The 25,299-nt window shown below is 39.2% G+C and overlaps 1 protein-coding gene and 1 non-coding gene across 2 annotated transcripts; one reads left to right on the forward strand and one right to left on the reverse strand.

The window, feature by feature from the left end:
- Positions 1 to 1,002: 1,002 nt before the first annotated feature.
- TASL (TLR adaptor interacting with endolysosomal SLC15A4) lies at positions 1,003 to 23,882 on the forward strand. Its single transcript, XM_036305924.1, has 2 exons — positions 1,003 to 1,220; positions 20,162 to 23,882. Exon 2 carries the CDS (start codon positions 20,163 to 20,165, stop codon positions 21,054 to 21,056), a length of 894 nt encoding a protein of 297 aa, XP_036161817.1. The 5' UTR covers positions 1,003 to 1,220; position 20,162; the 3' UTR covers positions 21,057 to 23,882.
- LOC118654781 lies at positions 4,211 to 4,317 on the reverse strand. Its single transcript, XR_004967049.1, has one exon. It is a non-coding gene; the product is annotated as a U6 spliceosomal RNA (small nuclear RNA).
- Positions 23,883 to 25,299: the final 1,417 nt, after the last annotated feature.

Genomic DNA, 25,299 nt, shown 5'->3' on the forward strand with positions numbered 1-25,299 from the left:
CCTTTAAAAATAAAAATTGGGCTATATTATGTTCTTACTAAAGAATGTATTTTGGAGATTTCCTCTTATTATTAGACATTAAACTACCTCACTCTAACAACTGCATAGTATTTTACAATAAGGATATTCTCTCATTTGTTTAGCCAATGTCCTGTTTGTGAATTTCCCTCCACTTGTTTACTTTCTTTTTTTTTTTAAAAAAAACCCATTTTTATTGATCTCAGAGAGGAAGGGAGAAACATCAATGCTGAGAGAGAATCATTGATCAGCTGCCTTCTGCACGCCCCCTATTGGTGATTGAGCCCGCAACCCCGGGCATGTGCCTTTGACCGGAATTGAACCTGGGACCTTTCAGTTCGCAAGCCAATGCTCTGTCCATTGAGCCAAACCAGCTAGGGCTTGTTTACGTTCTTAATCAATGCTGCTACAAATATATTTTCACATGTCTGTGCACAGGTGCAAATATATCACATGGGTAAATTTATAGAAATGAAATTGTTGGGTAAAAGGATATGAATATTAAAACAAAAACTTTGATGGAGACTGGGAAATTGCCCTAAACATGTTTACAGTCTCACCAATAGTATATGAGAGTGCCTGTTTATACAAAACCTTGCCACTAAGTGTTTCACTGATTTTTTTTTTACTTCTGTTAATTTGAGAGAGAAAATGGTTTTAACTTGCATTTTTAAAAACTATGAGTACAGTTAAGAAATAATACTTCTTAAAAATGACAATTAGTGATCAAATTGAGAACTTTCTAAATTGTATCTGACTTTGGGTCTCTTTTGGGAGAGAGGCCCCAGAGAATTTAGTTATAAGAGTAAATGTACATTGATAGGGCTCTTATATAATGTGGAGTGATAAACTATTTTAACAAGAGACAGTTTCATAGATAGGTTTCATTTTTTGAAAAAGGGGAAGAAACACCATTCTGTGGCTCGGTTTGGGTTTGTCAGTTATTACCTCCCCCTCCTTTCTGGGACTTCCCACTGTTCTTTAGAACAAATCAGACGAGCAAAAACAACTCTTTTTCCATTGGATCAGTCATAAAAAAAGTGGAAATGCAATGAGCAGCTTAGTTGCTTGGTTTTTAGCAGCGAAAGGAATACTCACCAAAGGCTTGTGAACATTTCTGGATAAAGCACTGGCTTGCTTATTCATCTTCGTATGGTCAATCGTGTTTCTGCAGGACCAAAGGAACAGATTGGTTAGTGAAGGTAAGAAAATGAGGCAACAGGCTCTGTAACTGCTAACCTTTTCTGCCATTTCTCTTCTCATACTTAGTTTGTTTAATATCAGAACTCAGATCCAATCTTATGACATGTAAAATGCTTTTCTAGTTTACCGACTCAGAGGTGAGTGGGAGTTTAAATAAACATTCAATAACGAGGAATTGAATTAAGTGTTAAGTCAAACACTTCCTTCTCTTACCTCCTCATGTTCACATTTGGGGCATTGCTAAAATATGCCCCCCCCCCTCAACTGACTGGTCTGATCAAATATTTGTTGTGTAATTTATTCAGTCCTCATTCACTAATTCCTACACAGGTTTAACTTCTGTGTTTTTAAAAGAAGGCCAACTGTACTTTCATAAAAGTAAAAAAAAAAAAAATTAAAAGGCTGAAAAAGTTTTGCAGAGAGAGCACAACTCTTGAATTGTTACGGTGATGTAATTTTAGAGAGGAATACAATCAGTCACATACATTCCAATTGGATTCGACTCTGTTATTCGTTGTGAGCTTGTGATAAGTGTTTTCTGTGTAGCAGGACATATTCAAAGTGAATGTGATCTACAGTGATGATGCCTTTATTTTATTTATTTATTTATTTTTGTTTTTTAAAATATATTTTTATTGTTAATAGTATTACAGATATCTCTCATATCCCTCCTTCTCCCCTCCTTCCAGCCCCTACTCGCCCAGGTCTTCACTACCCTATTGCTCATGCCCAAGGGCTATGCATAGAAGTATATAAGTTCTTTGGTTTATCTCTTCTCGTCCCACCAACCCCATATCCAGGTACGAGGTACGTCAGTCTGCTCCATGCCTCCCAACTTCGGGTCTTATTTTGTTGGTCAATTCATTTTGTTCATTAGATTCCACAAATAAATGAGATCATGTGATATTTGTCTTTCTCAGGTTGAGTGACTATGCTTTTAGAATTGCTATCTGGGTGATTGGTTGGTATTAAAAACAGTTCTTGTACAGGTGGGCTTTTGTTTGGATTATCTTTACACGATCTTAGCAAAAAAAAACGAGAAGCAATTGTTTGAATTATCTTTAGACCTAGTCAAACATTCTTTTTCTTGTGCACATCTATCTGTGCTTGAATATAGACCTGGTTTGGCCAGTATATTCATATGGATATTTTCAGAACATTGCTTGCAAAGGTCAGTGTAAGAACCTTGCATTTCTGAACTTGAGAAGTTTCTTGAAGGCGTAGAGATATTTAAAATTCGTGTAAATATTCATATTACAATGGTAATTTGGCAGATATACAAAGGTAGTGCACTAATTCTAATAACACTTTGATGCAATGTTTTCAATAGTTATTTCAAGTTACTGAACCATTTCTAATCACATACCTAATGATTATCTTAGATATATGATATTGTCCCTCTATGCTCTTCTCAAACATGATAGAATGTAAATTTATCTTCAATATTTGTTAACCCTCCCCCAAATTTTAGTGTGCAAAGTTTCAAACCTATATAAAAATGGAAAGGATAGTACAATGAACACCCCTATTTCTATCATGTAGATTAAGTAGTTGTAGCTATTTGCCACATTTATGTTCTCTCTCTCTCTCTCTCTCTCTCTCTCTATATATATATATATATATATATATATATGGACACACACACATATTCACAGCTTTCTTCCTGAACTGTTTGAAAGTATATTGTTGCCTTTAGGGCACATGATACCTTCAAATTCTTGAGCAATATATCTCCTACAAAACGGGCAGACTTCTACATAATTATAATGCAAAGGAAATTTAACATAAATAGAATCTTGTTATAGAATGTAATTCATATTCAAATTTCTCCAATTTTCCACATGTTCTTTAAAGAGTTTTTAAATCTAGGATCCAATGAAATACCTTACAATACATTTGGTTCAAATGCCTACAATTAAGCAAATGTTAACATTAATTGACATAATTGATAACATCATAAACAATGATTAATACCAAAGAAATTTAATACCAGTCAATACTATTATGGTCACTTTTCTAATTTTTTTAGCCCTTTCATTTTGTGTCAAAATATTTAAAAAATATTTTTAAAGGATGAAACATAAGCTTTAATTTTTCTATCTGTGAGATGTAAAGACAGAATTTAAAAAAATCCAAACTATGAAAGAAATATATTTACTAATATTTCTGCAACAAAATTTGCATTTTCTGAAATAAGAAAATTCACATATCCAGATATAGTTGTTGTTACCTTTGGTCATAAGGACCTAAGAAAATTATTTATTAACATTATCAACATTATTGGTGATGCTAATATGGAAAACAGAGGACTTTTGACCTATTACCTTAGCCTTCAAATTAGACTTTCAGACATTAATTTGTTAAGTAAGAATCACTTCACATTTGATAGAAGAATAGATAGTCACAAAGTATATGTTTTGTGAGGAGAATTGAAATATGGATAAGTGATACTTTAGACAAATGATACTGTCAACAAATACCACAAAAGATGAAATAATAGGGATATAAGACAAGGCATATGATTAAGTGAATGGTTTTTTCAGCTCTAAACAATATGAACTTTCAAAGATAAGAGTAAGGAAATGGCAGGTGTGTGTGTGTGTGTGTGTGTGTGTGTGTGTGTGTGTGTTTTATATACAGGGAGGTCCTTCCTAAAGAAACCCTTTGTTTTGGGTAAAGTTCTTATATCATTTACTAAAAAAACCAAAAATACCCCAACAACCATGTAATACAGATTTGGTTACAGTATTATAACTAGATTATGAACAAAATAATATTCAAGTTTTCCAATGACAACCTTTCAATGGTTTATCTGCAATGCCCCCAAATAAAAAAGGTCTTAAAAACATGGGTTGGAATGATAGAATCTAGCATTTAGATTACAAGGGAAATAGGGAATTGGAGAGATGAAATAGAGTATTTTGAGAATGGGAAGTATTAAAAGACAACATCCCTGATATATCACTACACATAATCTTTTTTTTTTCTTAAAAATATGGAACGCTTCACGAATTTGCGTGTCATCCTTGCGCAGGGGCCATGCTAATCTTCTCTGTATCATTCCAATTTTAGTATATGTGCTGCCGAAGCGAGCACTACTACACATAATCTTAACAAGACAGTTTGCTTCACCCTCAAATTTGAGACAAAAAAATAAATTTGCTTACCTGATTGAAAAGTTAAAAATAATAGTAATGTGTTGAAGAATGTCAGTGGAAACAGTTAATCTCAAACATAGCTGGTGAGAGAATAAATTGGCCCAAGTTACTTGAAAGGCAATTTGCAATAATAGCTAGGATCTAATAATTCAGCTTTTCCAAAGTGGGCGGGCCTAAGGAAGCATTCATGGAAGCATGCGCAGTGGTTACACATAATGAAAAAGCAAGAAAAACCCCAATGTCCACTATGAAAAGTGATTTGCTAACGTAAGCTGTACCTGTAGATGTATGATTTTGTAACTTAAAAGGCAGATCTATATAAGCAGACATGCTGACAGATGGGACCCAAATTGCACCCCAACTAGTTAGGCCCAAGACCTTCTATGGAACAGCAGATGCTGTCTTCCTGTCTTTAGTTCCATAAAACTACATCCTGTGATGTGGGAGGCAGCCCCATCCCACTGCCTCCATTATTGTGCAGCTGTGGTCTTTTGTGCACCCTTTCTCAACCCAGCCTCTCAGATGACTTAGTTTGCATGCACGTAAATTGTTCTTCCAGGGACAGGATCTGTGCTGCTGCCTATCGCCTCCAACTTCCCCACTTGCTACCGATCCTTAATCTGCCTGCTTTCCTTTTGCTATTGCCAGTTACTCCTTCATTCAGAGGACTGTCCCAATGATTTATTTCATTGTTTAAAGTAGCAGATGATTTTGCTAAAGTTTCACGCAATCCTGATAAATACAGGGCTTGGCAAAAGTATGTTGACAGTTCATATGAAAAAAGACATGCAGGTAATACTGATTACAATAGCTTTATTAACTCAAAATAATATCACAGTGGCACAGTGCACTTAGGTACAATCTTGTAAGGGCTCAAGTTGCTGGCCTTCATTATGTGCACACTGTTGTAGTCTACTTGCTATACTCAAGCACACTTTTGGCACATTTATTGTCATCAATTTCTTGACATGCTTCACTTATGCAGTGAATCATGTCATCCACCATATGTGGCTTTTGTGAGAAGACTTTATTTTTGACAACTCTCCAAAGAAGTCCACTGGGGTGAGGTCTGGTGATCGCGGTGGCCATGCCACTGGCCCTCATTGACCTATTCACTTGTTGGGTAATCGTTCATTAGGAAACTCACCCACTGTTTCTACACAGTGTAGAGGAACTCCGTCTTGTTGAAAGAAGAAGCCATCAATATTATGTTGTCTCTGTGATTGTGGTAAACACTGGCCCTCATGCTGTGACAGTTGTATGGAAAAAATAGGTCCAAGTACCCCTTTACACGAAACACCCACCCAAACTGTAGTACCTGCCTGACTCAACAGTCCTTCTCTCATTACATGGGGATTTTCTCCTGAATAGTAGACATAGTTGTGTCCATTTCCAGCACCTGAAAGTTTTAAAAGGTGCTTCAGCGAACCACACAATTTTACCAGTGATGACATGGCCTTGTCTTCATTCACAACCACTTTGCAGAATTGTAAACTGCAATCCAGATCATCTCCTAATAACCCATGAGGCAATCTTGGCCGACACATTTCCAAACCTAAACATTGCATTAGGTGACTCAAAGATCTATAGGAAATGCCTAACTCAATAGAAGCTCTTTGTTTTATTATTATTATTTTTTTTTTGGGGGGGGAATGCTCTTTGTAAATGCCTGACTCACTAAATTTCATTTTCCTGGTTGTAATACTGTCCAGTTGACCACTTTTTGGAGCAGGTTTCATCAAATTTATCGCATATTCTGTAAATTGTTTGTCTACTTAGTGAAGGTATCAAATCGTTCAGCCCATTTTTATCGAACCTTTTCGGCATTCTCTGTCTTCCAGTATTGTTTAAGTATCCACTTTCATTGGTTAAATTGTCAGCCATCATTATCTAAAAGATAAACCATAAGTAAAAATACAGAATAATAATAAGACATACAAATCAATAATATGATAATTAATAAAAAAATAATAAAAAAATAAACTGTTTTGAGTATTCACAACTGTAGACCTACTTTTGCCCATCCCTGTATATTGGGGTAAGGGAGAGAAGAACCAAGAATCTCTTTCTAATTGAAGGACATGGATTCTGCATGAATGGCTAGGGGCTCTAAAATGCTGATATAGGAGATGAGACTTGAAGGATATGGGTAGTAGGACAGGGGATAGATAGGGAACCAGAGCTCTCAGGACAGAAGAAAAAATCCACAAATACCTGGGATGGGCACGGAGTGTGGGAGAAACTGGGAGAAGTTTCTGGGTCCTGTGGGGCAAAGGAAGAGATGAGATTGGGAAGGCAGATAAGGACCAGACATCATGAGGACCTAACCTGGATGGACTTTATTCTGGAAGTGATTGGGAGCTGTTAATATTTAAACAAGGCACCTGTAATATTAAATTACTCTGCTTGTAACATTAAGGGTGAGATGATGCCAGACTATAGCAGTGGAAATGGTTAAGGAAAGTATTCAAATACCAGAGGTTAGCCTGGCCCATGTGACTCAGTGGTTGAGTGTCGACCTAGGAACCCGGAGATCACAGTTTGATTCCCAGTCAGGGCACATGCCTAGGTTGTGGGCTCCATCCCCAGTAGGCGGCATGTAGAAGGCAGCTGATCAATGATTCTCTCTTATTGTTGATGTTTTTTTATCTCTCTCCCTCTCCCTTCCTCTTTGAAATAAAAAAACTAAAAAACACACCAGAGGATAAATCATTTGTGCATGTCAAATACATAAGTATTACTACACAATTGGTCATATTACTACACCTGTGGGGTGGGCATTGGCTGTCTTCCTGGAGCTTTTCTTTCTGAACTTCATTGCACCTTCCTTCCTTTAGTCAGCAGTGCTGCTGTTATTAAATAGATTCAGGGTTGCTACCATTTTCCTGGAAGGACTAATTGTTTGTAACGATTGTGATATTAACTGCTCTCAAATTTAAGTAGTGTGATATGCTTAAAGATCATACCATATGCTTTGGTGTTTGTAAACTTGGATTTGACTCTTGCTTCTAGTACTTAGCTGCTTTGTGATCTTGGGAAGGTCATTTCCAAATATCAATTTTCTCATTTGGAAAACCCAGATTATGACATACAGGGTGGGGCAAAAGTAGGTTTACAGTTGTGAGCATGCAAAACACAGAGTTTATTCTTGTATTATCATTTATTAATTTTTGTATTGTTATATATTTGAACAACTATAACCCTATTTTTGCCCAACCCTGTATATCTAACATGAAGAATTGTTGAAAGATTAAGGATAATGTGTGGAAAACACTTGACACAATTGCTTTTATTATTATGCCCTATCCAACTTATTGCATGTTTTTTTTAATTAAATCTTTATTGTTCAGATTATTACATTTGTTCCTCTTTTTTTTCCCCCCATAACTCCCCTCCTCCCAGTTCCCGCCCCACCCTCCGCCATCACTCCCCACCCACTGTTCTCATCCATAGGTGCACGATTTTTGTCCAGTCTCTTCCCGCATCTCCCACACCCCTTTCCCCCCCAGGAATAGTCAGTCCATTCCCTTTCTATGTCCCTGATTCTATTATAATCACCAGTTCATTCTGTTCATCAGATTATTTATTCACTTGATTCTTAGATTCACTTGTTGATAGATGCATATTTGTTGTTCATAATTTGTATCTTTACCTTTTTCTTCCTCTTCCTCTTCTTAAAGGATACTTTTCAGGATTTCATATAATCCTGGTTTGGTGGTGATGAACTCCTTTAGCTTTTCCTTATCTGTGAAGCTCTTTATCTGACCTTCAATTCTGAATGATAGCTTTGCTGGATAAAGTAATCTTGGTTGTAGGTTCTTGGTATTCATCACTTTGAATATTTCTTGCCACTCCCTTCTGGCCTGCAAAGTTTCTGTTGAGAAATCAGCTGACAGTCGTATGGGTATTCCCTTGTAGGTAACTGAGTTTCTTTCTCTTGCTGTTTTTAAGATTCTCTCTTTATCTTTTGCTCTTGGCATTTTAATTATGATGTGTCTTGGTGTGGTCCTCTTTGGATTCCTTTTGTTTGGGGTTCTCCGAGCTTCTTGGACCTGTAAGTCCATTTCTTTCACCAGGTGGGGGAAGTTTTCTGTCATTATTTCTTCAAATAGGTTTTCAATATCTTGCTCTCTCTCATCTTCTGGCACCCCTATAATTCTGATGTTGGTACGCTTGAAGCTGTCCCAGAGGCTCCTTACACTATCCTCGCATTTTTGGATTCTTTTTTCATTTTGCTTTTCCGGTTGGGTGTTTTTTGCTTCCTCGCATTTCAAATCATTGACTTGATTCTTGCGCTCCTCTGGTCTGCTGTCGGGAGTCTGTATAATATTCGTTATTTCAGCCCGTGTATGCTTAATTTCTAGTTGGTTCCCCAATATAACATCGAGGGTCTCATTAGTTTTCTTGTAGATCTCATTAAGTTTATCGGCGGCTTCTAAACAGTTCTTGAGAGACCTAAAAGTGTGGTTCTGAACTCTATATCTTCCATTGACAATTTTGTCCTGTTTCTTTGTCTCCGCATTTTGTTATGCTTCCTTGGTGCACCCCCTAGTGGTCTTTGTTCGCAGTCTTATAGTTAAATCTTGATTGTTGTAGCTAATTCCAGGGAGGGTTTGACCTCCAGGCCAAGTGGCTATGAGAATCAGCTGTGTCAGCAGTGAGAGAACTTCTGTCCTCTAGGGAGGTGCTAATCTAGCCTTTGCCTGAGGCTATCTGGCAAATGCCTGTGTGCAGGGCTTGGGCGGGGCGGGTCGAACAGGATCAACAGGGTGGGCCGGAGAGAGCAGTTATGGCGGCTCTCAGTCCTGTCCCCAGGGGCTCTGCCTCTCTGAGTCCCAGCACCGGCTGCAAAGCTCAGAGAGAAAGCTGCACTCGCTCTGACCGAAGCCAGACAGTCCCGCTTCTCCCGTTTGAGTCTGGGTCCCTAAAGACTCGCCCGTATCTGGAGCTCAGAGTCTGCGACTCCCTCCCGATTGAAAACGCCAACCGCGCCCTCCGCCGCCAGCCCGCTCCGCGCACTCCGCACCTCAGAATTTGACTTCAGCACTGTGCCTCCTCTGAGTGTCCGTATGCGTTTCTCTTTCCTCCTAGTTGTAGGACTTCCACTCAGCCAGCGTTCCTGTGGTTCTGGGTGATGTCCCTTCCGTTTTTTGGTTTCACTTTTGAAGTAGTTGTTCAAAGCAGCAAACTCCGGCGTTAACCTATGCCGCCATCTTGGTTCTCCTACATATATGTTTAAATAAAATCTTGCATGTTTTTTTTAAAAAAAATATATATTTTTTGATTTCAGAGAGGAAAGGAGAAGAGAGAGAAACATCAGTAATGAGACAGAATCATCAATTAGAAGAAAAAAAAACTGCCTCCTGCATGCCCCCTACTGGGGATTGAGCCCACAACCCGGGCATGTGCCCTGACCAGGAATCAAACTGGGACCTCTTGGTTCCTAGGTCGATGCTCAACCACTGAGCAACACTGGCCAGGCTGCATCTGCTTTTTGCCTTAGGTCCAGGGTAGGGAAGCCATGGCCTATGGGCCAAATTGGCTCTCTGCTTGTTTTTGTAAATAAAGTTTTATTGGAACACAGCCACACCCATTTGTTTATGTATCATTTATGGTGGCTTTCCTGCTATGATGGCAGAGTAGTTATAACAGAGACCTAAAATATTAAATACTTGGCCCTTTATTTAATAAGGTTGCTGATCCCTAACTTAGGCTTTTCCAAAGGTTCCCTCTTATAAAGGTCTTCCCTCTTTAGATTTTCTCTTGAAATCTATGCTTGTGTTGCTTGGGTGTAAATTTAAAGTGTGTTTATGTGCAAAAGTTATAACAACAGTTTTCTGAGAAACTATGTATATGCTAGTGTAGAAGGAGGAATTTATATTGCAGTTTCTTCTGAAACCAAGTAAATGGTTTAACAAAGTCCTGTACTTCAGCACATATTTCTAAGTTGTGAATTTGCATATCAGGTTAATTTTGGTAATCCCCTATCTGGTAATGATTAATGTAGGCTAAATTTGCCTAGAACATTTCATCTGCAAATGTCCTTGGGTTTCTTATCCTTTACACTTAACAAGTCATGGAGAATTCTAAATATATTTAGACATTTTATATATATTCCAAATATACATATATAGCTTCTCTATGATGAAAAACAAAAAGTCAAGTGATAAAATATCTTTGAACAATTGAAGTGATCCATTCGGTCAAGTTTTAGTGTATCAGATGAAATGAAGTCTAATAATGTTAACATTTTCTTGAAATATACATTTTGTAATACCTTTCAAGAGACTGATTGATATTATAAGAATTTCACAGATAATTACTGAAATGTACTAAGAAAAATGCCAACAATTAATAAAAATAAACCCAAATAACTTTCTCTATTTTTCTATCTTTAGATTTTAGAATGTCATGATGTCCAACACTTTTCATTCTAACGGTACACGAAAGAGTTTTAATGAAGATTAAATTAGTTAACATCTGTATAATTTTTGTTTATGAGTTTCATCCAATATTCTTCGCACAGCTTTAGAACAAACTTTGAAAAGCTGCTTTAGCATACTATCTGCTGCCCTCTGCTGCTAACATTTCAGAAATGAATTTCAATTCTGAGTAATGCTCACCTAACCCTCTTTCTCTTCTCCTAATAAGTCATAAATTCCTGCAATATTAAAGTTTGAGGGGAATCTATAGATACTTTATTTTTTACAGAGAGGAAGGGAGAGGGATAGAGAGTTAGAAATATCAATGAGAGAGAAACATCTATCAGCTGCCTCCTGCACACCCTCTACTGGGGATGTGCCTGAAACCAAGGTACATGCCCTTGACCAGAATCGAACCTGGGACCCTTCAGTCCGCAGGCCAATGCTCTATCCACTGAGCCAAACCGGTTAGGGCAATCTATAGATACTTTAATACCACAGGTGAGAATTTAATTTATAGATGAGAACTTGAGTCTCTGAGATGTTAAGCAACAAGTGAGTGTGGCTCTATTTTCTGACTACCAGTACTTAAATGCCTGGTGACTGTGGATACATTACTTAATTTTGACATCTATAAAATGGATATAATAATAGTACCTACATCTTACAGTCTTCATGGGGATCCATTGATTTATTACATAAAAAGCACTTAGGCACAGCTGGTATGGCTCAGTGGTTGAACATCGGCCCATGAACCAGAAAGTCACAGCTTGACTCCTGGTCAGGACACATGCCCGGGTTTTGGGCTTGATCCCCAGTAGGGGGTGGATAGGAGGCAGCCAATCAATGATTCTCTCCCATCATTGGTTGTTTCTATCCCTCTCCCCACTTCCATTCCTCTCTCTGAAATAAAAAAAAAAAAACCACACTTTTTTTTTTTTTAAACACCCTATGTTCATAGCAGCACAATTCACCATAGCTAAGATTTGGAATCAGCCTAAGTGCCCATCAGCAGATGAGTGGATTAAAAAACTGTGGTACATCTACACAATGGAATACTATGCTGCTGTAAAAAGGAAGGAACTCCTACCATTTGCAACAGCATGGATGGAGCTGGAGAGCATTATGCTAAGTGAAATGAGTCAGTCAGAGAAAGATACATATCACAGTCTCACTCATTTGTGGATTATAATGAACAACATAAACTCATAAACAAAAACAGATCCAGAGACAGAGAAGCCTTGATCAGACCATCAAACCTCAGAGGGAACGTAGGGGAGGGTGGGGGTAAAGAGGGGAGATCAACCAAAGGACTTGTATGCATACATATAAGCCTAACCAATGGACACAGACACCAGGGGGGTGAGGGCATGAACGGAAATGGGGTGGGGGGGGCAATGGAGGGATAAGGACACATATGTAATACCTTAATCAATAAAAAAATAAAACCCACTTAGGATCGTATACGGGTTGTAGCTAGTACTAATGTTAGCTATTTTATAAACTTGTCCCTAACTAGACTAAAACCACAGCTAGTGACAAGGTTAGAACTAGAATTCTGGTCCCTTAACTACTAGTTCAATAATTTTCTTTTGCCATAGTGAGTCTCAATACATTACTAAATTTTACCCGTGAATGTGAGTTTTTTAAAATATATTTTATTGATTTTTTACAGAGAGGAAGGAAGAGGGATAGAGAGTCTGAAACATCGATGAGAGAAACATCAATCAGCTGCCTCCTGCACACCCGCCACTGGGGATGTGCCCGCAACCAAGGTACATGCCCTTGATCGGAATCGAACCCGGGACCCTTCAGTCCGCAGGCCAACACTCTATCCACTGAGCCAAACCAGTTAGGGCGTGAATGTGAATTTTTAAAATGTTACCTGTTTAACACATTTGAAGCTCTTGTAGTCTTTACAAAGCTACATGATACCGCAGCTCTTGCTGTTACTCATTCCTCCTTGTACTGTTCAAGGCAGGCTCCCTACAGCAATTATTACAAACACTCACAGGCTCTGAAAGCCTCCAAGATGAAGTCCTACTGCCACATTTGAGAGCTGATTTTACTGTTGACTTTAAGTAACCTTTCTAATGAGCTCCCTGCCTAAATCTCCAACGCATAATTAGACACTTGCACTCAGAGTGTGTACCTCATGTCAGACTCAGGAGAAACTAAACCCAACAGCTCCCTTTCTAGCTCCTTCTCCTGATCTCCCCATTTTGGTTAATGCTGGTGCCATTTGCCAGCATGCGCAGACTCAAAGTTACTTTTGGCTTGTCCCCTTCTCTCATGCACTTTTTTTTTTTTGTTAATCCTCACTCAATTAGGGAGAGTGGAAGAGAGAGGGAAAGACAGAGAGAAACATTGATGTGAGAGAAACACATCGATTGGTTGCCTCCTGCACGAGCCTCCTGTAGGGCCCAGGTTGGGGAGAAGCCTCCAACTGGGGTACGTGCCATTGACTGGAATGGTCCACAGGCAGATGCTCTATCCACTGAGCCAAACTGGCCAGGGTTCTCTCATTCAGTTTGATGTCCAATATTCTTAGTCTCTCAAGTTCATTCCTTCTCTTCTTGTTTTGCTACCTCCCGCCTGGATCCTGTCTCAATCACCCCAGGAGGCTGCTGAATTCATCCCTGCCTAACTTGGGTCCTTAGCTCCAATCTTACTTTGCTGAAATTCATCTTGCACTTTACTGATCAATTTCATCATGCCATGACTCAGCTTAGCAAACTGCCAAAGTTTTGTATTATCTGCAGGGTACATAGAATGGCCTCAGCCTTGCATGACCCAGTTTACCTCTCTGACCTTACCTCCTCTTCCACCCTCATAGGAATCTTGTCCTTTAGCCTTCAGGTTATCAATCCCTAGACATTAGGACACACTGTCTGCCCTTCCATCATTGGACCTGCCTTGAGCACCATACTTGGTTCTTATTCCATTAGAGTAAAAGGACCAACAAAGTTCTCAGTCAATGACAAATACGGCAAAGGGCCCATTACTCAAAACAAAATCCTAGATCCTCTTTCTTCATTGTTCTGAAAGCGTGGAGGTTATTGGAGTATTCATAAACATTATCCACATAAAATGTAAGAATTCATTCGGGTTGATTATTTATTATGAAAAGATATAGGATATGCCCTAACTGGTTTGGCTCAGTGGATAGAGCATCGGACTGTGGACTGAAGGGTCCCAGGTTCGATTCTGGTCAAGGGCATGTATGTACCTTGGTTGCGGGCACATCCCCAGTAGGGAGTGTGCAGGAGGCAGCTAAATTGATGTTTCTCTCTCATCAATGTTTCTAACTCTCTCTCCCTCTCTCTCTCTCCCTTCCTCTCTGTAAAAAAATAAATAAAATATTTTAAAAAAAGACATAGGATAAATAGTGGGAGATTTGGGATGTGTCTGAAGGGGAACAAGGGGTGATAAAGAGTGATTCTGCAGCCCTAGCCAGTTTGGCTTAGTGGCTAGAGAGCATCGGTTGTGGACCAAAGGGTCCTGGATTCAATTCTGGTCAAGGGCACGTACTGTGGTTGTAGGCTCCTCCCTGGCCTGAGCCCTGGTCTGGGCTTGTGCAGGAGGCAACAAACAGATGTGTTTCTCTCACATTGATGTTTCTCTGTCTTTCCCTCTCTCTTCCACTCTCTCTAAGAATCAATGGAAAAATATTCTCAGGTGAAGATTAACAGCAACAACAAACTTTTTTTTTTTTTAAAAAACTGATTCTGCAAATTGTAACATTTCAGTAAAGGCTCTTAGGTGACCATGACGGTGAAATAACACTTGCATTAATCAAAGTTACACACACACATAATTTGGGTCAAATACTTCTAAGATGTTTTGAAATGAAAAAAATCAACACCCGTTTTCCAGAAGCAACTATTTTAATCTCCTTTGACTAATTATCTGATTTTTTACTGCCACTTTTTGAAAAATAGCATGCATGTGTTGCAACTTTTGGATTTTTCAGTTTGGGGCATTATTTGTTGACTTGCCACCATGAAAATAAGGATTTAGTTCTTTTTCTTCCCCCGGCTTTCACCAAGTACATACATCCTTGTCCTGTTCCTCTCACTGTATGAACTGGCTACCCAGCCTGGACACATAGGCAAATGCCCAAGATAATTTTATTGATATTACATTACTATAAGTGCTGAAACATTATCTTTGTTTCCCAATTTTATTGTCATCTTGTGGTTACACTTTAAATTTGATTGGATCAATTTTCAGTGACATATATTATTATGTATGCAAAAGCTATTTACAACTCAGCCATGTAGTGAACCACAGTTTTTTAGAAAATGTGCTTTTATTGACCTTTTTTTTACAGAGAGAGGAAGGGAGAGGGATAGAGAGATAGAGACATCGATGAGAAACATCATCGATCAACTGCTTCCCGCACGTCCCCTCCTGGGGATCAAGCTGAAACCCGGGCATGTGCCCTGACTGGGAATCAAACTGTGACCACCTGGTTCCTAGGTTAATGCTCAACCACTGAGCCACTCCGGCTGGCAGTCTGGTTGCCCTTTGAGCCTATTTTCATCCTGGAATGTCCTTTTACTTTCAGTAAAGGTAGGACTCTCTCTGACACTTCCTGGGCCTAGGACAAAAAATGGGGAGCCTCAGTCTGCAGCCTTTTCATCTTCTCTTCCTAGTCCTGGCCACACCTCACACTCAGCCCACATATCCAGTTTCAATCTACAGCCCCAACAAGAAGCTGCCCCTCCATTACTACTGGGCCTGGGCATGTGTGCATGTCCAGACCCTAAGTTGGCTTTGGTCATGATAGATTTGGAGAAAATTCTACACAAACTCTGAGATTGGGTCTAGGTGATTTGAGCAGGGGCACAGGAGGGCTAGATTGGGGCCTTTTCCAGTGCAGGGTTTGGAAGAGGGGCCCAGGCTCTCCTAGTCTGAGGGCTCCTTTGTTTCTCTCCTGTTTCATGTATCCCTTTTCTCCATTTTATTCATTTACTTACTCCTTTCAGAGGAGCACATCTTCTGTTCACTCTCTGAGAAAGTTGCCCAGGAGATGAACTATTTGAGACGTTGACTTTAAAATATCTTTATTCTATCCATACTTAATTGATAATTTGGTCATTCAATTCTAGATTGAAATCATTTTTGTTCAAGAAATTTTAGACATTGTTACATGATCATCTTGCTTCTCATGTTGTTGAGAAGTCTGAAGATTCTGGTTCTTGGATTTTTTTTTTCCTGACTTTTTAAAATCTCTAGAAACTTATAGTATTTTCACTTTGGTTCAGGTGTTCTATATCATTTCACAATCATAATAAGAGGTGTGGTCTGTTTTTACCTAGTATTTTGAGAACTCATGTCCTTCAGTTCTGGGAAATATTGTTGAATTATTTGAATTTCTTCTCTGTTTACTCTGTCCTCTTTCTGAACTTTCTACTCTTCAGATAATAGATCTCCTGGACTGGTTTTCTAATTTCAACCTTTCTCTACTATTTTCCATCTTATAGTTTTGCTCTACTTTCAAAATGGGAGTTTGCCTCAACTTTACCTTCCAACCATTCTATGGAGTTTAAAAATTGTATAACATTTTTAATTTTCAAGAACTTCAGAATGTTTTCCAATAGCATCCTATTCATAATTCAAGATTGCAATATTATCCTTATTGCCTTGAGAATATTAAGGATTGTGGAGCCAAAAAGCTAAATGGACTCTATTGATTGTGAACTTGAATGAAGGGTGACCTGGTTGCCCCATTTAGTTATGGGAACCTCTGATGTCGATTGGTCTCAGACGAGTCTGATTCCCCAGAACAGTCTTCACAATATCCTGCCTTGAAGGTGGATGCCCCTCCACCAGCATCCTGAGAGCTAAAGGGAGAGAGGTCATGGATCTCAGCATCTAAATGCCTATGTTTATTGAATCTATTATTGGTTCAGTGATTCAACCCTCAGCTGGTATCTCATAGCCCAGAAACCTTACGTTTTCAGAGAATAAATCCCAAGTTTTCCCTTGGGAATGGAGATGGGAGATAGTCACCCTGCTACCTGGAATGAGAGAGAGGATCTGGGTTTCTGACTGCCTTTTCAATAGACTCTCAATTCATCTTTCTTATTTTAGATACATTTCCTTTACCCTACTTCGAATGGGTTTATGGTGCTACCAATTCTTAGACATTTATGAAAATTTAAATCAGATTGGCACTTAGAAACCATAGTTTTAGAGAAATGGCTTTTGAGATACCATAACCTGAGCTTTAATGTTAAATGGTATCTCAAAAGCCATTTAATTATATATATTAATTGATTTCAGAGAGGAACGGAGAGGGAGAGGGAGAGAGAGAGAGAGAGAGAGAGAGAGAGAGAGAGAGAGAGAGAGAGAAACATCAATGATGAGAGAGAGTCTTTAATAGGCTGCCTCCTGCACAGGGGCCAAGTGGAGGATGAGAAATTACCATGGATGCCAGTGTGACTACATCATGACAACCAGAGATACCCCCCACTCCCATGTCCCCAACTGACCCTATGGCTCTGTGTAAGCAAGAAGGTCTTGTAAGATTCAGCCTTTTTAGGTCTCCTAAGTCCTTAACCTTCGGACTCCTGCTTTCTAGTTCTAAAATGTAATTGCTTTTGTCTCTTCTATTCTCCCTCTTTTTTTGTGGATTGTAACTTTAAAAAATTACTTACTGTTGTTCTAATGAAGTTTAGGGGGTGGGAAATACATGCATATGCTTAAGCAGCTATTTTTCCTGAAAATCTTTGCTTTTCTCTAACTCAATTTGATCTCGTTTTTGAGCTCAGCTTACATTCTCCTGAGTAATCACTGTCAATCAGGTTAGCCTCAGTCACTTCAGGGCTCCATCCTCCTTGGGTTTGCCTCTAAGTTCCTTCTTGCTTACACAGAGCCATAGGGTCAGTTGGGGACATGGGAATGGGGGGTATCTCTGGTTGTCATGATGTAGTCACACTGGCATCCATGGTAATTTCTCATCCTCCACTTGGCCCCTGTGCAGGAGGCAGCCTATTAAAGACTCTCTCTCATCATTGATGTTTCTCTCTCTCTCTCTCTCTCTCTCTCTCTCTCTCTCTCTCTCTCTCGCTCTCTGAAATCAATTAATATATATATAATTAAATGGCTTTTGAGATACCATAACCTGAGCTTTAATATTAAAGCTCAGGTTATGGTATCTCAAAAGCCATTTCTCTAAAACTATGGTTTCTTCTGAGAGTTTCTGAGGCCCGTTTAGAAACTCAAAAGCTGAAAGTTGCACTTCTGCTCTGGTTTTCTACAATGATGTTCTGAGGCCTTGAAAGGGGAAGGCTTTAGCTGCAGCCTTGGTGGGGTGGAGGGGGAGGGTTGGGAAATAACTGCCTCACTATAAAGCCTTTTTATTGTAAACATTTTTGCTCTGTTAATTATCTTCTCATGTACTAATATATAAAGATTTGCCTTTTCACCTGGATGTTCAGTTTGTCGAGGGCAGAACCACACTTAGAAAATTTTTTTTGAGGAAAGAAAAACATTTCCTTTATCCTTATAACTGTGTCCAGCATACAAGGACTACTTCATGAATTTGTTGAAGACCTTTAATTTTGTATCATTATGGTACCAGATTATACCTGGAATATAAACATTTAAATAATTGATAAATTTGCTGAATATATCTTGGAATAGTTCCAAAAAGAGAAAATAAACATTGAAAATATTACTCTTATACAATTAAAATAATTATATTAATCACTAGAGACCCGATGCATGAAATTCATGCAAGAGTAGGCCTTCCTTCCCCTGGCTACCAGCACTGGCTTTCCTCTGGCCTTCAGCAGGCACTGGGGACCAGGGCTTCCCTCGCAGCCCCAGCTTCGTCCAGAAGGACGGAAGGACGTCCAGTCTAATTAGCATATTATGCTTTTATTATTATAGATATTTGTAATATTTACTTTATACAATTAAAATTACTTGGGAAATAACTGCATGAATATAAAAGAGATGCTAATATTTAAAAAAAGGACCTTTATGTATGGTTAAAATAATCCTTTTCTAATTTGACTTTTCAATTCAGCTTCATGTTGACAGGTCTGTTTTGGAAGCCTAGCTTTCAAGGACAAAGAGGATCAGTTTTCCTTGTTGTCTATTGCCCAGCGCCAAGAATGTCAGTGTGTTCCTTTTTTAGAAAACGCAGCTGCTGCTTTCTAGCCTATTCTAGCCACTCCAGACTCAGCTGACAACTGCTGGGGGTGGGGAGGGGAGGCGGTTGTAGCAAAAGCCCATGGTCAGGAAATCTCTTTGGTAACTAGGGTAGAGGTAAACACGTCAGTTGAGTGCAGAGACATTTCCAGGACTTAGTGTGAGAAGTACGTGGGATAGAGCAAGGAACTTGTCCTGAGCTGCAAAGATTGGTGAGGCTTCCTGGTCCTTCATGATGGGTTGATAGTGAATTAATTTCATACCATGCATTGTGCTAGTTTTGAGGGATAAAATCCAAAGATGGGTAAAATATTGCTCTATTTTCAGTAGAATTTGCCTCGTTGTTTTTCTCATAACCCACTGGGTATGTTGTTTTCCCAATTTGCAGCTTCTGAATCACTCTCCATTTCCTCTGGGGCAGGAGGCAAGTGCCTTTGCTTGACTCCTAAGGCCCTTCATGACCTAATTCTGGCCTATTTTCCCAGGCCCTTCTGCTTATGCTCAGCATCTTGGTGTATGGTGAATAGACCACAACACCATATTCTCTTATAACTCTGTGCCTATGGCTGGAACTCTTAGTCTTCACAATTTAGATGAAATGTCATCTTCTCTGTGACATATTTGTAACTCCTTTCCCTTATCCACAGGTGGTGTTAGGGGCTCCTCTTTTTCACTTCCTTTGTGCCTATCATGATTTGAACCCTCTGTGATATAATATTGGAATTGTTTGCATCTAGTTTATCTTTTCCCATATACATTTTATATATAGTTTTATTAATTTTAGAGAGGAAGGGAGAAGGAGAGAGAGAGAGATAGAAACATCATTGATGAGAGAGAATCATTGATTGGCTGCTTCCTACACACCCCACACTAGAGATGGAGCCCCCAACTTTGGCATGTGCCCTGACCAGGAATCAAACCATGACCTCCTGATTTATAGGTCGACCCTCAACCACTGAGCCAAGCTGGGCGGGCCCATAGTGGAAATTTCTTGAAGGATGGAACTGTGTCCTATTTATCTTTCTATCTCCAGCACGTGCCATTGTCTTGGTACAAAGCAGGCACAAAATTAGTGATGGCTTGGTGAATGAATGAAATGACTATTTCCTTTACTTTTTTGATACATCAACTGTCAATTTAAAAAAACATCCAGTCTTCATTTTCCTCATTGTTATTCACCAACTCTCTTTCCAGAATGCTGTCAGAAGGGTACCTCAGTGGACTTGCCTACCGGAATGACATCCCCTGGAGTTGTGCGTCTTATAATGAGAACGTGGCTGAGGAAAAGGAAGAAGAGACTAACTCTGCTGCTCTTTGCTATTCCTCTGTGGATGAAACACAAGTTGGAAGTCTCTACCTGAGCTGCAAATCCTCCGGCAAGTTCATTTCTTCAGTGCATTCAAGAGAGAGTCAACACAGTAGAAATCAGAGAATCACAGTGCTACAGACAAATCCCAATCCTGTGTTTGAAAGCCCAAACGTGGCTGCAGTTGAAATATGTAGACACCCCAGCAGAGAGACCTTCTTGGTTCCACCTTCCTGTAAAAGTATTTGCAAGAATTACAATGACTTACACATTGCAGGGGGCCAGGTGATGGCTGTTAATTCAGTGACCACAGATTTTCTCTGCGAGAGTAGTTTTGAATACGGCCCTTTGCTGAAATCATCTGAGATTCCTTTGCCAATGGAGGATTCCATTTCTACTCAGCCCGGTGACTTTCCCCAAAAACCTATCCAGCGGCATTCATCCTACTGGAGAATAACCAGCATCAAGGAGAAAAACAGCTTGCAAATGCAGAAGCCTATTTCTAATGCTGTGCTGAATGAGTATCTGGAGCAGAAGGTGGTGGAGTTATATAAACAGTACATTATGGACACCGTGTTTCATGACAGTTCCCCTACCCAGATTCTGGCATCTGAACTCATCATGACAAGTGTGGACCAAATTAGCCTCCAAGTGTCGAGAGAGAAGAATCTGGAGACCTCAAAAGCCAGGGATATAGTCATTAATCGCCTATTACAGTTGGTGTCCACTGAAATCAGTACTCCTAGTCTCCATATTTCACAGTATAGCAATGTGAATCCATAATGGAGAGGATGTTTCCATTCCTCTTTGTTACTCTCACAGCTAAAACAACACTTCATTCAGTTATTCTGAGAATGTGGAGGAGGGGTTTGGGAAGGAGTCAAGCGCTAGAGAAGTAAACATTGGCTGGAGGTCAGGTGTGCATTAAGAGGAAATCCCATAATATTACACATGAGGAAGGAATGTGGGAAGAGGGGCTATAAAGAGTGCTTTCAAAGCCAGGGTTGTATAGCAACGAAGCAAATAAGAAAAATGATCAAAAAATGCAAAGGTAGGATTCATTTCAAGGAGTACAGAAATCGAAAAAGAAGACAAGCCAAAGAAGAACACACATCATGGCAAAAGTAAAAGGCCAAAAGTTTCAGAGTAAAGAGTTAAGAATATTTGTTACTCACAAAGTCCCCCAAGTTGTTTTTTCTTGAGGGAAATAAACTGTAGAAGGCTGCTATATTTGGGTAGAGAGACAGGTTCAAACAGTTTCAAAATATGTTTTTCTCTCTTTTCTATTCTGTATCAGTAGATCACTTAAAATTATGTTCTCTATAAACATGAAAACAGTAGCAAATTGCAATTGTGTTTTTATTATCGAATGGAATGGTTACTTAGATATAGCCACACAACAGCCACTCAAATCTCCTAATTCTGTTTTCTAGTGGAGATGAAATTTCCTAAATGGAAAATATGACATAGTGAATATTAAACTATTTTGATTTTGCTATGTATGATTTTCTTGGTGATACACAGTTAGGAATCTTATTTTTTCTCATATTCTTCTCTTCCTTTTCTCCATGCTCTCTCAACTCTTCTGGAACCAGGAAGGGGTCTTATGTATCCTAAAGACAAGGTTGCAAGGTCTAGGGTCTGATGATATCAAATTCTGTAAATTCATGTACCAGAATGGTGGCTTTGTGAGTGCTGCCCTGCTCTACCTCCTTCCTCTAGATCAGGGATTGGCAAATTGTGGTCATTGCTCAACTCTAGCCTGACACCTGTTTTTTTTTGTTGTTTTTTTTTTTTAGATATAATTGACACATAACATTATATTAGCTTCCCGTGTACAACATGATTTAAGATTTGTATATATTACAAAATGATCACCACAGTAAATCTAGTTACATCATTTTTAAGCTCCCATGAGCTAAGACATTTTTAAACCATGTAAAAAATGAAAAAAACCAATCAAAATAACATTTTGTGACATGAATAAATTGTGATATTCAAATTCAGTGCCCATAAACAAGGCTGTATTCGAATACAGCCACACCCATTCAGTTATGTATTGTCTATGGCTGCTTTCACCCTAGGATGGCAGAGCTGAATAAACGTGACAGAGAACAGATGGCCCACCAAAACCCTAAAACACTATCGTCCTTTTACAGAAGAAGTTTGCCCAAACTGCACCACAGCAGGGACTTGCCCATATAATGCTTGCTTCGCTTAATTCAGCTTCTCTGGGGGAAGCTAACTCTGAGATGGAGACTGGTGAACAAGTTTATTTGGCGGTGTTGGGAACAACCTCTGTGATGGAGTGAGGAAAGCAGAAGAGGTTTCCACAGAGGCCTCAGGCCACCTCAGAGGGCTCTGGAGTTGGGTGGGCCTTCAAAATAGATCCAAGGCTTTTGGTTCTTCAGCTTGACAGGAAGGGGATGTAACCTTAGCTGAGGCAATTCAGTGGAGGGCAAAATTCCCAAAGTGGGAATCCAGTGTGAGCCTTCAGCAGTCAAACTCTGATAGCTGCTGGGGGAATGAGTTCCTCATCCAGAAGGAGGGATCTGTGGAGAAAAACAGCATCCTCTACATTTCTTAGTATTTGTATCTGTAGAGTGAATGATTTTTTTTAAACAACATATGATATTGTATAAGGAAACCGGTTAAATAATTATTCAGAAATGTTAATTACTGTTTAAAATATATCATAATAATAGCTGCTATGTATTAATTACCTGCTATGTATTAATTACTTGCTATGTGTCTGGCACCAGGTAGAGAATTTTGTATGGATTATCTTATATAGTTCTCAAAAGAACCTTATGAGAGAAAGTTCCTATTTTTTTTTTTTTTTTTTTTTAACAGAGGAGCCAGCTTGGCTCAGGGAAGTTAAGTAATTTGTCCAGAGGCACACAATTAGGGGTGGAACTTGTGGAACTGGATTTAAATCTTGTTCCATTTAACTTGAAAATCCTGGTTCTTAACCACTACCACCTCCTCTCGTGTTGGCCACTATGTTTGCCTCATTAAAGACTGGTTTTCTACTCCAAGGGAAAAGAACTCAATCTCTTTACCATTCTGTTACTTCATGTTTTCTTTATAGTGTTTTGCTTCATAATATTTATTTGCATATCTCCCCCCCTCCAGAATATAAGCTTTGATTTATTCATTTGTTTCTCCATGTCCCAAACAGCACTTGCACATAGTAGACACCCAATCAATATATGTCAAATGAATAAATAAGTTTTGGTTGTGAGGGGTCCTGCATCTGGTGGTCAAAGCAAAATGCTATAATATGAAAAGCAGAAAATTTTGACTAGAAAAATGTACTATTGAGAGTTCCTCCTCAAGGAGAAAATTGACTGAATAAATGAGCTTAATTTCTTATAGCAAGTTAGTAAATAGTATAATAAAATGCATTATAATAAAATATTATCGTGGTTATTTTTCCTTTTGCTTACTTACTAAGAAATAATTTGTTACAAAGTAGAGACATACCTCAGAGATATTGCAGGTTCAATCCCAGACCACCACAATAAAGAAAATTATAATCTTTTTGTTGGTGGAGGGTCTTGCCTTCAATTTGTAAAAAATATATCTGTAAAGCACAATAAAGTGAAATTCGATAAAATGAGGTGTGCCTGTACACTGGCTCATTTTTTCAATGAGCATTTATTTGCTGCTGTGGTTTTTTTAAGGGGGGAGTTGGAACACTGTGTACTAAACATATGTAGAGAAGACACACCTGTGTGTGCATACTTACACAGAGGAACAGGCCCTGCTCTCTGCAAGCTTACTATATTGTTGGAGAGACCTAGTAAATAACTAGGGAACTAGTACCAAAGCCACTTAATAAGCAAGAAATGGCAAAGTGGTGCAAACAGGAATACAATTATCAGTGATTGCAACTCAAGTGTGATAAGTGCTGACAAGGAGACATGTTAGGACAGTGGTTCTCAACTAGAACCACTGGCCTAGCCCTAGAACACCTCTCCCATCCATCTGCCTAGATCCAACCTTTTCTCTGCAAGAGTAATTAGACCCACCTGGCCGGTGTGGCTCAGGCTGAGCATTCACCAAGAACCGAGGTCCCCAGTTCGATTTCGGGTCAGGGCACATGCCCAAGTTTCGTGCTCAATCCCCAGTGGGGGGCGTGTAGGAGGCAGCTGGTCGATGATGTTTCTCTCATCAATGTTTCTATCTCTCTATTCCTCTCCCTTCCTCTTTCTCTAAAAATCAATAAAAACATGTTTAAAAAGAAAAAGAGAAAAAATATCACAACATCTCTATCCTCCCAATCCAAGATAAAAAGAAAAAGAAGAAAAAAAAAAGAGTAATTAGACCCATCACTTCCCCTTGAAATCTTTACCTACACTAGGCTCTTCCACTTTCCAGTGCCTCCTAACACAGTGGTTCTCAACCTTGGCTGCACATTAGAATCACCTGGGAATCTTCTTAAAATCCTGATTTCTGCCGAAACCGGTTTGGCTCAGTGGATAGAGCGTCGGCTTGCGGACTGAAAGGTCCCAGGTTCGATTCCGGTCAAGGGCATGTACCTGGGTTGCGGGCACATCCCCAGTAGGAGATGTGCAGGAGGCAGCTGATCGATGTTTCTCTCTCATCGATGTTTCTAACTCTCTATCTCTCTCCCTTCCTCTCTGTGAAAAATCAATAAAATATATTTAAAAAAAAATTCCTGATTTCTGGGCCTCATCCTCTGGAAATTCTGTTTCTTTGTTATGGGGTGAGGCCACAACATTAGTAACAAAGTAACAGAATTTCCGGAGGATGAGGCCCAGAAATCAGGATTTTTAAAAAAATTCCCAGGTGATTCTAATGTGCAGCCAAGGTTGAGAACCACTGTAATTAGGCAAAGTCTTGAGAGGGTTTGGTATGACAGGTGGATGACTATAATCGGAGCTGAATGAATGAATTGCTATTGCTACTGTAACCAGGTAACACAAAATTAATGGCTTAAAACAACACAAACATTATCTTACACAGTAATGGTGGTCGGAAGTTCAAAATCATTACTGGG

The sequence above is a fragment of the Myotis myotis genome, unplaced genomic scaffold (assembly GCF_014108235.1).
Source record: "Myotis myotis isolate mMyoMyo1 unplaced genomic scaffold, mMyoMyo1.p scaffold_m19_p_4, whole genome shotgun sequence".
NCBI lineage: Eukaryota > Metazoa > Chordata > Mammalia > Chiroptera > Vespertilionidae > Myotis > Myotis myotis.

What these genes read in the sequence shown, in the direction of transcription:
- TASL (XM_036305924.1), top strand. Translation starts at nt 20,163, where the DNA reads ATGCTGTCAGAAGGGTACCTCAGTGGACTTGCCTACCGGAATGACATC.